The 14,877-nt window shown below is 36.3% G+C and overlaps 1 protein-coding gene across 1 annotated transcript in view; it reads left to right on the forward strand.

The window, feature by feature from the left end:
• Positions 1 to 2,475: 2,475 nt before the first annotated feature.
• LOC132139978 (uncharacterized) overlaps positions 2,476 to 14,877 on the forward strand; it is a 65,894-nt gene continuing 53,492 nt past the window's right edge. The window contains exon 1 of the mRNA XM_059548724.1: positions 2,476 to 2,631. Within this exon, the coding sequence (XP_059404707.1) occupies positions 2,547 to 2,631 (85 nt within the window). The 5' untranslated portion in view covers positions 2,476 to 2,546. The remainder of the gene's footprint in view (positions 2,632 to 14,877) is intronic.

Raw genomic sequence — 14,877 nt, forward strand, 5'->3', positions numbered from 1 at the left:
TCGATCAGGTGGAGAGCTGGTGGTTACAGGGGAATTAGGAAGGGGAGGATAAAAGCAGAGATTAACCCTCTGAAGTCGATTAACGCATATAGGCGTTATGAGGCTATTTTCTCCTGATAACCTCTTAGACTCCAGAGGGTTAAAAATCCCCAAATGGAACGAGTAGATACCTCGGTATCACTCCGATTCGGACGAGAACGCTGCCTTGTCTAGATCATACCCTTTAGGTTCTGCTTACCTCCTCGTGACCCACGATTCCTCTAACCCCTGCCCGCAGGTGGGGGAGGAGCGCGAGGTGGACACTAGCCTTCTGTGCCCATCTTTGATCCTCAGATCGAGACAGACCAGGACCCTTATGTTGTTCGGGCTCAGACCTGGACTTTCGTGGAACGAAGGATCTGAAAGCAGCAGAGCGCGCCTTCGTCTCCCTGAACTTCTCAAATCGCCATCTCAACAGAAATACCAAAAAGTTCAGAAGGCGAAACCTGAGCATCGTCTGAGCATTTTCTTTCCTCCCGATGTCTGCCAGGTTCATCCACAGATGTCTCTCCGCTGCCACCATGGCCGCCATAGTCCTGCCCATGGTGGAGGCGGCCTGCTTGGTAGCATGGAGAGAGATCCGTGGTGCGGCGCAGCTCAGCTACCTGATCAGAAAAAGGCCCCTGCCTCTATCCAGGTCTCTTAGCAGATCAGTCTGATATGCTTGAAGCACCAGCATTGTGCTGTAATAAAGCCACAGCCTGACCTGCTACTGCGTATGCCTTGCCATTTAAGCGAGATGATTTTCTGAAGGGGCTTAGATGGCAAGGAGGGAGATTAAGAGACACACATTTGTGTGCCTTTTAGCACATATACCATCAACTCTGGAACTCAGGAAGCAGCAAGTTAAAAATTTGCACCATTGGTGAGCGGAGCGAGGTGTGTATTTTTTAATTCCATGTTTACAGACGGAAATCTTTAATGATGTAAATTGTCTACATTGACAGTTTCTGGAAATTTTGTTGTGCCACTTGTACCAGGAGTTTAATGTGTTAACTGAGCAAATTATTGTTTATGTGTTGTTATTTAAAATGCATGATGATGTACTGTAAAAGGTGTAAGGATTTAATTGTAAATTTTTGATATGCCAAAGGCTTATTAACCAGCTATTTGTGTGTTTTCACTGTGCTTATGCTGGTTCCAGAAGAATTAAAAATGATTGCACCCGTTAAAGACTCATATTAAGGAAGCCAAGGGCTGTCGTTTTTTTGTTTGTTTGTTTTTTGTCTGGCAGCAAGTAGGCAATAAAATGTCAAATTGGAGCATGTATTATGTCAATCCTGGCAACCAACATCACAATAAGATGATATTTGTAAGCTCCTTTTGTAGCCGAATCTGTGCTGGTTTGAATTGGCTTTGAATCGCTTTTTTATTTTATTTATTGAACACAGAACAAATAGCATACAGAGCACAGCATAAGACAGTCAGTGTAATATAAAGTGTGACATTAATCAGTAACAGGGGATCTAAAAATAATGTCATATTTTAAACATGTTAATGACTTTTTGTTTTTTTAACAATTTCAATGAAGATACAAAACAATCAAACTCAGCTAAAAATACCTTAAACAAATGGGTTAACGCCTTTTTTCATTTTTACAAAAATAACATAAATCATCAATATAAAAGTATCTTGAAATTATTGATTTAACAGGGTAGATGGTATGCAATTTTTTTAAATGTATTTATTTAGTTTTGTTATTGACACAATATATAAAGGGGATTAACCAAAGCAGTCTTCCAATTATCAATAATAGAGATCCAAAAAAATTTCCTCTAGGTGTTATTTTATTTTGTTTTTGGAAAACAAAATATGTTTGTTATTGCATTTTTTACCAATTAGCTTCAAGACCGTTTAAAACTAATTTTGGTTTTGTAATTACTATAGAGTTGTAGTGAATATGACTTTTAACCAGATGAACAAGAGTAGGAGGAATAGCATTAATGACCAAATTAATTCCTTAAAATGCACAGGGAAATTGTGGATTTGCATGATTTGTTCATAAGTTAAAAGATTCCCATAATTATCAAACATATTCATAAGGTGATTTTTAAACCTGTTAAACCAATTCCTTAAAAATAAAGATCTATTGGCAATCGTTATATTCATATTATTCCAAATGAAGGCAGTGTGAGGAGAGAAATTGTGTGAGTAGCAAATTTTCCAGGCTAAAAGCACTTGCTGGTGGAATTTTGACAATTTAAGAGGGAATTCTAAGCCTCCTATTTGGTTAAAGAGACTGTGTGGGATGTGATTCCAAAGGGAGTAACGATTTATCAAACATTTTTTAATTCAATTGACTTTAAAAGTTGTATTAACATTTTCAAAATAAAGTATTTCCAGACCCCGTTTTCTTTAGTCTTTGTGTGACGTCATCACAAAAAGGGTCGCCTCGACCAATCCTTTACAATTCAAAAGTGAAAGTAAACACGAAACTGATAGGAATAGTTTATGGTGAACGTGCCGTTATTAGTATCTACGACTGCCATCATTTAAAGTTGAAAGACATGATCGTTTTGTTTGATTTCGCAAATTTGAAGATGCACTTACCGACCTGTATTTTGATGTCAGTATTATTGATGATCGCAGATGGTAAGTATGATCTGATTTACTACTTTGGGATTTTCACTGGTAGGCATGTTTTTCACCTCGATGATAAAATAATAGAATTGGGGTTCAAGGATTAAACATAAATTATTAATCCGAGTGAATCATTTAAGAATTGACGTGCACATTTTATGTGAGCGCCTTAGAGCGCTTTTTGTGGCGCAGCGTTGTTTGTTCAGTTGAGACGCTTTGGTTGCTATGATACGGAATATCCGCTAAACTTTTACTTATATCTGATACGGTAGATAATTTGCTTCTGACTAAAATTATGACACAATCCCAGCAAACACGGGACGTCCCCCGGGCGATCCGAGCGTCCGTTTTGGTCCGGGGTACGTCCGCCTTTTGATGTCCACTGACGGACGTTCGGAGGTTTATATTAATATTATTATTTTATTATTGAATATTAAGTTTACAAACAAAAGTACATATAACCATACATATCAGGGGTAATACTTACAAAAATCCAAAAAAGATCAAACAAAAGAGAGAAAAAAAAGGCATTTTACCTGAAATTATATCTATTAAACAACTGAATAGTTTTTATTGCTTTTGGATATTGTCTCTAAATATATTTTAATATCTATTTTAAATTCTTCAAAATTTGGATTTTTTTTCATTCCATTTGAATTTAAATCAATTAAAGTCAAAGATTAATTAAATCAAATATAAACAGAATACTTCTATCACCATCAAATGACAAACATTTCAGCATAATATCAATTTCTTCAAGGTTAACAGGTATCATAGTCTTTCTTTGTAAGTATATACTGAGTTCTTTCCAAAACATTTGGGTCTTGGGACACTCCCATAATAAATGATTAATAGTCTCAGGGGAAATTTGACAAAAAACACAAATATCTTTCATATTCACTTTAAAACGCTGTACCACAAGTGACTTAACTGGGTAAACCCGATGAAAAATTTTATATGAAACTTCTTTCACTTTATTTGTGATGCAATATTTATGAGGTGTCATCCAAATTTTACTCCAATCAATACATTTTTTAAATAGAGAATTCCAGCGAGTAGTGACAGCAAGTATAATTTTAGATTGAAGAAGGGAGCGTAAGAAAATATTATTACATCCAAATTTGTGAATTCCTTGCCCTGCAACATAATACAAGAAGTAAATTCTTCAATTGTTTGTAGAGAATAATTATTACTACCTTGTAATAGCCTCAAAATATTCCTAGGGATTGCCTGTAAAACCAAACAGTATTGGATAGGATCGACTAAAAAGTTATGAATATGAGCAAATTCAGCATAATTGCATAAAACACTTTTTTGATAAGCTGTTTAACCCAAATAATTCCCTTTTCAAACCAATCTTCAAAAAATATTGATTTGTTTCTAATCCTTATGTATTTGTTGCTCCAAATAGTACATTTATGGAGGGAAAATTATGATTATACATGAGAGTCCATGAAATTAATGCTTGTTTGTGGAAATCTGCAAGTTTAATGTGTATTTTATTAATATCATAATCACATTTCAATATGAACTCAATACCACCTACTTTTTGAAATATAAAGTTAGGTACTGTATACCATATACTTTGCTTATTTTTTTTAATAATTTTGGAGTCATTTTATTTTAAATATTGTGTTAGATGTCTTAAAATCTAAAACATTCAATCCTCCATCAATTTTTGATCTACAAATATTTTCTTTTTTAATATAGTGTGATTTGTTCTTCCAAATAAATTTCAAAAGTTTGGTATCTATCATTTTAATTAATGAGGGGTTTATATCTAGCACTTGAGCAGTATAAACCTGTCACGCTGTCTAGTCTCTGTTTCCCTGGGTGTCCACTAGTGGTCTCACTTCCCCATAGGCACCTCACCGTAGGCACTACAATTCCCACTAGCCTTGTCCCTTCATCACAGTAATTGCACTCCTGTTAATTGCACCAGGTGCCTTCACTTAATTGTCATTAGCCTCCCTATATTTACCAGTCCTTTCCTGTTGTCTGTATGGAGTCCTTACCTTTCGTGATCCCAGTCTTCTCGTTCTCCGAGATTCCTCGTCTTCCTGTCCCTTCCCTGTTTGTTTTATTTTGGATGATCTTCTGGTTTTGACCCGGCTTTTTGGATTATTCTTTGGATTACCCCTCAATAAATATACCTGCATTTGGATCGCTCTCGCCTTGTGTCTTACTGGATCGCGATCGTTAAAAAACCAACTTAGATAAACCCTCGGCTTTAGTAATACACCAGTAATAGACCAGTAAACCAGTAATACACGGCCAGTTAAATAGATATCTCTCATCAGCCAAGAATTCAGTTTCTTTTCAAATGATTGAATAATAGGTGTAAAGTTTAACTCATTCCTGACTTCCTTATTTTTAGATATCTTAATACCTAGATATTTGACAACTTCTTTAACTGGAATATTGCATATTGCTGGAAAGTTACAGGAACCTAGAGCCATAAGCTCACATTTATTAATATTCAGGGAAAGACCAGATACATTCAACTTCAGTGTAGTCTCTTAAGAAAAGGGTAGTGTCATCTGCTAATTGTGTGCATTTGATTTCTTTCTCTTCTATTTTGATACCACGGAAAATATCTTTTTTAATATGAATGCCCATAATTTGTGCAACCAATGAAAAAAGTTATGGACTAATAGGACAGCCCTGTCGAATCCCCCTTTTTGATTTCAAATCTATGAGAAGTTCCATATGCCAATTTTACAGAGCTATTAATCATGTTATACAGGGTTCTGATTACTTTTTGAAATTTGTCCCCAAAACCAAAAAATTCAAGGGGTTTTAAAAATAAAATCATGTTCGATTGTATCAAAGGCCTTATAAAAATCAACAAACAGAATAAAACCACTTTCACTGATAATTTCATTATAATCTATAAGATCTAATACAAGTCTAATTTTATTGGAAATATGTCTTACTTTTATAAAACCTGACTGCACCTCGTCAACTATAGATTCTAATCCTGATTTTAGCCTTTCAGCAAATATATAAGCAATAATTTTGCTATCATTATTAATTAAGGTGATTGGCCGCCAATTATCTAGTGATAATAGGTCTTTATCAGGCTTTGGAATTAAGTGATATTAGACCATGTGTCATAGAGGGAGGCAAAAAACCCTGATCAATACACTCTTTAAAGACCATTAATGGAAATTCAGCTAGATCATCCTGAAATACTTAAAAAAATTCAGCAGTTAAGCCATCATTACCTGGGGACTTTTTAAAGTTTTTTTTATAGTTGTTCTAATCTCTAAACCGGATATTTCCTTATCACAAAAGGCTTTAAAATCTTCATCTATATTATCTATATGGTATTTTAGGGGCTTTAAAAAGTTATTTATTTTGTCTATAGAACATGCATTACTAGAATATAATTTACCATAAAAATTTGAGACATATTTTGAAATAATAATAGGATCCTGTGTTTCATGGCCATTAATATTAAGCTTTCTAATAGATCTATACTCTCCATTCCTTTTCTCTAAATTATAAAAATATCGTCAATTAGTTTCCCCTTCCTCTAACCAGCGTCTTCGTGATCTAACGAATGCTCCTTTTGCTTTTATTAGATATAATTTATCTAACTCAGCCTGCAAATCCATTAAACTATCTATTTCCAGTAGTCTATTATTAAGTTACCAATAAGTCTTAGAGTCTTTAAAAGAAATTTCATTATTCCATTTAATAAGAAGATAAATCATTTTGTGATCAGACAATATTGATGGTTCAATGGAAACTTTGTTAATATTGTGTTCTAATGAATTAGAAATTAACCAAAGGTATTTTCTTGACTGTTTAGATTTATTTCTATTACTCCATAAGCCCTTTCAAACATACAGACTTTTCCGGAAAATTACCGGTAAATTGCCGTAAAGAGATCATGTGTGAACAGGATCTTTTAAAAAATACCGGTAAATTCGTTCAGGCAATTTACCGGTATGAGAAGTTGTAACATTACCAGTAATTTGCCGGAATTCTGCTCTGTGTGAACACAGAAGGAAAATTACCGGTATGAGCACGTACGAGTTCAGAACGCGGTGACGTAAGACGTCTACTCCGGGCCAATCATAACAATGTGACGCATTCACGCACCGTTTAAGAAAATTAAATAAATGTCATCCAACTGAAGCGACAGTGAAATTAAAGCGCTCCTCCTTATCCGGGCGGATGAAGAAATTTGTCGTCAATTGAGAGGAACTGTTAGTGATGCAGTGACGCATGATAAAATAACTGTTAACTGTCTCCGAGAGCAATGCATTCACAGGACAAAGTCAGGTCATCAATAAACTGAAAACATTGCGTCTTAATATCTAAAAAATAGACGACCATCACAAACGAAGTAGTAGTGGAAGTATTTCTTGTTCCTATTATGAATTTTGTCAATCTATTTGGGGATCCTGCTGCTCCACAAATCCTGTAGCTCTAAACCAGTGGATCTCAACCCGCGGCACGTCATGAAATCACACGCGACCCATCATGCCGAACACAATAATAAAAAAATAAAAACTTTTAAGTTTTACAACTTATTTTAGTTTGTACCTAGGGAAAAACACATAGGGTACAAACGAGAAGTCGGAGCAGTGACGAAGAGTGCTGGACATTCGGCATCAACTTTCAGTTTGCCCCGCAACACACTTGAGGATGTTCAGCCCGTCTTTTTCCCCTATTCTCCCAAAACAGCTAATACTGTTTCAGCTATTAAAATAGTTAAGTTTTGTATGTTTGGATCAGTTTTTGTTCATTAAACAGGCCTATAAGTTTTGTTTTTAAAGTAACAAGCGGCCAGCACAGAGAGGGAGAGTTGATCATAACCTGTTTGATCAGTTTAGCCTCCTCAAATCATCACGAATTGTCTAAAATAAAATCTAAAGATATAAAACAGTTCAAGCATGTAACGATGTTTTAACGTTAAACCCATATAAATGTACACTATATCGAATATTTTGTGCGGAAATTGCAAGATAAAGCACGCTTTTTTGGGACATATAGGTGCCAGCGAGATAATAATATAAAATAAAGAAATGTAAAATAAAGAAAATAAACATGCTTTCTGCCGTCTTGTCTTGAACAGGAGCGCTTACAAAAATAAACCGAAACTCAGCGAATACATGCCTCACAGACATGATACATATATCAGTAGAAAGCTTTAAAGGACTACTTAACGAAATAATAAAAACAAACAAACAAACAAAAAAACTATTTTATTACAATCATAATCCATATAGAATGCGTGTCTAATAAGGAGATGACAAGTCAGGCAACTTCATCCTTGGGACACAGACTCAGAAAACACTAGTTTATTAGTAAATAATTCAAATATATATACATATATATATATATATATATATATAAAACTTTTTTTTTTTTTTTTTTCTATTTCCCTCTGTCACATTCATGGTAATTACTTTTTTCCGGTACTTTGCAACATATTTTTAACTCAATTTGAACGCAGAACTGTTTATCTGCGCTGATAGACTAGCCTATTTGATATTAATTTGGATCAGCATATAGTTTACATTTGTGAACGCACCTTTTCTGCCATGTCGCGCATCTTACAGACTGCAATTTACAATCGCCACTTCATTGTGCTATTAGTCCTTTCAAGACGAATTTCACTAAATTGGTCAGCTCCCTACAGCATCAGGTGTTTTATTAATGGTGAGCCATTAACAAACCATCAACAGAAATACTGACCATGTATTACCCTCCATGTTTAAAAATACGAGCGCAGCTGTTTAGAGGTTTATGACGTCACAGAATTGACCGGTATTTTGGAATGGATGTGTGAATGGTGCTTTTCCGGAAAAAAGGAAAAAAGACGGAATGTTGTTGACTGTGTGAACAGCGCATTTTTGAATTTACTGGTAAAGTCGTTCCGGTAATTTTACGGCAATTTACTGGTATTACTGTGTGAAAGAGGCTGATGTGTACTCTTTCATAAATTGATTTTTATTTCTCCATATGTCAATTATCCCTAAGTTTTCACAAAATTTAGATAGCTCTGAATCAGATGTAAATGGATTAACTGGAATAGGAATTCTATCTATTTTAGCATCTGGGACAATATTAAAATCCCCACCTAGAATAATTTCATTATCATGAAATATTTCTCTTATCTTATTAATCTAATTTTCAATATCAGAGAACAAATCAACATTATATTTTTTAATATTTGAGGCATATATAGCACCTAACAAAAACATTTTCCCATCCAAGGATACTGTTAGAATTATCCACCTACCCCCATTATGGACTTTGGTGTTCACAATTTTACCTTTGAATGAACCCTTTAAAATCGCAACTCCTGCTGAATGATTACTTCCAAAAGAATGCCAAACGTCAATGCCTCATTTTGCCTTCCAAAAATGTACATCTGAAGAACAAGCAATGGTCTCTTGTAACAAATAAAAATCTACATTAAATCTCTTGCAATACAAAAAAACAGCCTTTCGTTTAGTTAAATCTCGAATAGCCCTGACATTAAAAGAACAAAAAGATAACGACATAAACTTTTAACAATTACAGAAAAAAGAAAGAAAGAGAAAACTCTTAAAAGCTAAGGTATATGTAACTCAAAGGGTGCATAGTTCCTATTTATTAACAATTTAACCTGGGAGATTTTTTTTTTCTTCATCCCCCCTCGACCAATTGTCTTTTAATTTGTGCTTATTTTATGGTCAAAAATCATCCGAACCAAACTGAAAATTGTGAAAATTATGTGGGGAAAATTTCGACACCATCAACAAAGGCTCTACTTTCCACAAAAAAAGCTTTACGACCTTCTCTCTGGCATCTTTCACCATGGGCCACAGGAGTTTTCGTCTTTCCACATCCAGCGTCAGGTCCTCTGTAAACCGTAAGTGCTGCGCTTGAAGGAATTCACAGTTCTTTGCCCTTTTACAGAGTAGATCCCGAGTAGACCTGTTCGTAAACTGAATTATCATTGTTCTTGGGCTTTTGCCGTGTTTTTTTCCGACCCAGTCTATGAACAATGTCCACATCGACCTTGCATCTTTCCTTTAGGTCTGGAGCAACTGAACCGCAGATTCCAATCACCAGATGCTTGAGATCCTCATCTGTTTTCTCGGGAACACCGTGCAACCTCAAATTCCATCTCCGCCGATATCTCTCAGCCTCATTGACTTTTCGTTCGAGCTCAGCATCTTTCTGCTCGTGTAAATTAGTAATTTTTTTAACTGCTTTCATATAATCTTTTAAGTCCTTAACTTCATTCAGGGCGAAGTCAATTGACTTTTTCAAGGTTCCAATCCGCGTATTTTCTCGAATCAGATTCTCCAGGTGCCCCGAGGTCTCATTAATTTTTTTGGACAAGAGAGTTACGATATTCTCTTGCATTTCAAGGAGTGATGGTTCGTCTTTCACTTTTTTGCTGCAAGGTTTTTCTGGCGTGTCATCCATATCTGGCATACGCTGAAGATCTCTCTCAAAAGTGTATGAATGATCTGTCATCTCAATGTCATTATTTGTCCCTTCATCTTGGCCTTTTTGTGTTCGTTTAATGGCACCACCAGAGCTGTTGATCGTACTCGGTTTCATTTTGTGAGAGGAAATCAATATACAACCGAGGGGGAACTATTCCAGAGCCTATCATCTAGTTAACAATTCAATATAAAATACAAGTAGTCAATAAAGTAAGAAAAAAATGTCTCCCTTTATAAATATTTGGAAAAAACACCCCTAAGACATCCGCACTTAAAAGAGACCATCCACCTTGGCTGCCATCTTGCCGTCCCCCAAGGACATTCGGAGATCATTCGTCCGAGCCAGCTTGTGAACATCCCAGTTTCTGACATTTCCTTTCCAACACTTGAAAAATCCAGTCCTTTATCCTTTATCATCAGACCTGACCAGTGTTGGGCAGTAACTAGTTACATGTAACTAAATTACATCATTTAATTGCAAAATAAATGTAACTGTAATCTGTTATAGTTACTGAGAAAAATTAATTAATTAATTAATTAATTAATTAATTAAATAATGTAATTAAATTACAGTTACTTATGAAAATGTTAATAATTACAAAGGGAGTTACATTTGAATATATACACATTTAAAATATGAGACACCAATGTTTCAGGAGTTGAAGACACAGAATGAGACACGTGCTTATTCCATAACTGTTTTATTTCTTATTATGGTTTATGTATATTATTATTATTATTATTATTATAAGATTAAATGTTGTTTTTCAAAGCATTGTTAGATGCCAGTGTTTACTGTCAGAGCTATGCAAAGATTTGATTTCAAAAACAGTATCATAGATATTAAACTATATCTTATGATTTTAAATCTGTATTTAACCTCAAAAAGATTGTAAAGTAAAAAGAGCTGCTAAAGTCCTATTTTGAGGTGGTTGATCTTTACAATTAAATTATTATAATCTTAATTCAAGTGAAGAAGGATTCTGAAAGTCTGACCTAATCAATGTTGAGTACCACTGTAACATTAACCCTGCCTGCATTAAATGATTAAAAATAATCAAAATAAATAAAAAATAGAAATTTAGAAAAGTAATCAAAAAGTATTCAAATGTAATCAGTACATTACTTTAATATAGTCACTGAAACAGTTACATTAAATATTACATTTTAAATAAGGTAATTTGTAATCTGTAACCTATAACCTTTCCAAAGTAACCTTCCCAACACTGGACCTGACACCTTGCAACTCAGACAAAGAGAGTTGACAAAATCAAACTAAAATATAAACTCATTGGATTTTAAAGGGCATCATTCCTTAAAACTAAATACTTTTTTAAACTGTGATATTAATATGCAAAAAAAAAATGCAATGTTTTGATTTGCAGATTGATATTATTTTTTTTACTGTAGTATAATAGATTTGAATTCATTATAAAAAGTTAATGTTGAATTAATAATTTTAATTTCTGGAAAAAGAAAATAGGAGTAACTAATTTAAAATGTCATTAAATCAGGAGTCTGTTTTCAGCATTTAAACATCAAAATCATGATACACTTCAATAATATATTTGAACATATAGGCTACAAGTAGGTTTATGCATGAATGAAGAAAATACGGTTGCATCCCGGGAGCTCTACAAGAATGTTCTAGAGTGATGAATGCAGCCAAGAAAAACATGAAGAAAACAAAGTGGAAAATTACACAGGTAAGACAAATACATTAATTATTTCCATTTACGTATTAAACTGTTAGGTAAGCCGACAAGGAAATATTATTTAGGAAATATATTATTTTAGTTATTGCATTTAAGACTGCTATACTACATGCAGCTAAAAAAAAAAGTCATAGTCACTTTAGGAGATACGATCCAATCAGGTGTTGATCAAAAGAACACATGATCGAATGACGTCACTTAAGGGCATGCAGCATGTAACCATGGCAACGCTCAGCCGCTAGTTAACGGTCGTCCCGATGATTTCCTCAGACACGGCTTTGAGTTTTCGCTTTTGTTTGGTCAAAAAGGTATTTATACTTATTATATAATGTTATTAGACATTATAGCTATCAAAACTACTGTTTATATCCTTATGCTTACATTATATGAAAAGTTTAACTTTTTAAACGTTTGCTGAAGTTGTACTGAGCGGCTGCTGATGTTAGGCTATGTGAACACTTTCGAAGCTAACGTTAGCTTGAAATGATTAAACGTATATAATATAGACATATTGAACTTAAGTATTGAATTTCCATATGGTAAAAATACGCCTAGGCATATGTCTGCTAAGTTTCGGACCTCTTGGTCGAAACTGTGAGCAGTCTTTACAAATTTTTTGTCAGTGGATAAAGGATAGTCCTTGACGTATAAAATCATAACACTACTGAATATGTTCATTTTGTTGCTTTAGGTTAGTAGACGGAAGAATTGCCATCGGACTAACCACAGCTGACAACCAGAGACACGCGGACACACAAACACACACGAATAGAGCACTGCAAATTTACAATTTTTCAATTAAAATAAACGTATTTTGCTTCATACAATGTCTCTGTTGTCTTTGATTTGCCTAAAAGTACAATAAAATAAAATTCAGGGGACTTAAAGCATAAAGCCGGTGACACACTTGCGTGTTGCATGAAAAATAGGCGTTGGTTCTATTTCTAGCATGCACGCGCTTTCCGCAAGACGCGCGTCTCACGCAGGCAGTCTGCAAGCTCTAACCTGTTAACATGGGAGCCGAATTAAAAATGGACAGGCCATGCAGCTGAGATGCTTACGCCATTCATCCAGTGTGTCTCGGGCCTTAGTCTCCTAAACGTCCCGAATGGCCGCTGCACGTCCTGTGAACCTCCCCGTGAATGTCCGGAGGACGTCTTCGCGAACGTCCGCTCAACATAAAGGTGACCCTAAACGCTGATGTCCAGAGAATGTTCACAGAGGCCATTTAGGGAAAGTCCTGGGGACCTTTTTTGTTAGCTGGGATGTAGAGTACTTGCTCTGGATGGAGGGTTGGTTGAACCACGTAGAAAGAAAGGATGGACCCGCCGGTCTGTGTGGGTTCATGAGATTTTGGGTGCAAGTTGGACAGAATTCAGTTCAAGGGGGGTTTTCGGATGAAAAAATAAATATAAAAATGTAAGCAATTACAGCTGTATATAAGTATTTCTGTGTGTGTGTGTGTGTGGGTACATATGTCAGTGTTTTACTAACTGTCAGAGGTAAATTCTGCCTCATGTAAAATCTGTTGGAATTTTATTTTAACCTTTGAACGTTGGCATGGAGGAAGGCGTCTCAAAGCTCCAGATACACTTAAGAGAAGTCTGGCTTATTATTAATCGTCTGGCTTATTATTAATTGCCTTCAGGACACAGCGCTGATATTCTGAGATATCTGGCTCAGACTTTCTGTTTTGAGTGCGACACAAAGGTATTTCAGTTGTGCAGGGTGGGGGCACATCAGGGGAGTCAGGAGATCCAGGCTGTGTGCTGTTGGACTGGTTTTGGGTCAGTGACAGGGATTGTGCATTCTCACCTTTGGGTGTGAGGGAAAAAAATATAATAATAACAATTTATTGCTAACATATACTGCTGCTAATACTACTATTAATAATAGCCTAATAATGCATTTGACAGATCAAAATGTTGTGACATTGTATGGCACAATTGTAAACCTAAACTGTGAACCTTTAAAGCAGGGTCTAATATACAGGTGCTGGTCATATAATTAGAATATCATCAAAAAGTTGATTTATTTCACTAATTCCATTCAAAAAGTGAAACTTGTATATTATATTCATTCTTTACACACAGACTGATATATTTCAAATATTCATTTCTTTTAATTTTGATGATTATAACTGACAACTAAGGAAAATCCCGGTTCTATTCTAAATAAATTGTGTTCTCTTACGAGAGTTCTCTCGTACTGCGTCTTAGCTAAGACGCTACGGGAAAAGTCTCTTTTCACGATACACTGAAGCAAAAAATTAACGGCGGCTGCCCTCACTGCGAGCTGTTGCCAATGGTGACTCTGAGGACTCACTTGGCATGATTCTCCGAGCCTGCATTCCCCGCTGCGCTGCAGCGCCGTAAAAAGCGCCGCTCCCAGCGGATTCCGGAACCGTCTCCAGCTCATCCCTTCCCGATGGTCAGCGCCCGCTGTCTGCCGCCGCGCCTTCCGAGGAAGTCGATCTCAGGGCCGCGTCGGGGGAAGAGGACACGTGCTCTCTGCTAGCTTCGGGCAGTGAAGGCTGGGCGAGCTCCGGGGATCTCGCACTTTCTGCTCAGAAGCCCAGCAGACGAGCTGACATCGAGAAGGAGCTGATGCGAGTGCTCACGCTGGCCGCGACGAGCCTCGGCCTCGAGTGGTCTGCACCAGCGCCCCCCTCTCGTTCCCGGCTGGATGGTAGTTTTCTTCCGGATGAGCGTACTTCTCCAAACCCAAAGCCCGCCCCATTTCTTCCTGAGCTTCACGAAGAGGTGGCAAAGGTTTGAAACGCTCCATATTCAGCGCGAACTCGTTTGTCTGTCTCACCAGCATTCTCCACACTGGATGATGCTAAAAACAGAGGCTACCAGTCACTTCCGCCGGTGGAACATCCTAGCACTCCTAGGAAAGCGCCGGTGTACGAGTCCCGCTGCGGCCGAACTCTCACCCAAGCGCACCGTTGTTTCAGTTCCAGGAATTGTGACTGTCTCAGCGTCTTCTGCAACGCGCAAGCCTGTACAGTTGCCCGCTTGCCTGCACACAAAAACCGTTATCACGGCTACCCAGATATTTCCCGAAAAGAGTGTAATTTC

The sequence above is a fragment of the Carassius carassius genome, chromosome 1, assembly GCF_963082965.1.
Source record: "Carassius carassius chromosome 1, fCarCar2.1, whole genome shotgun sequence".
In the NCBI taxonomy this organism is placed as follows: domain Eukaryota; kingdom Metazoa; phylum Chordata; class Actinopteri; order Cypriniformes; family Cyprinidae; genus Carassius; species Carassius carassius.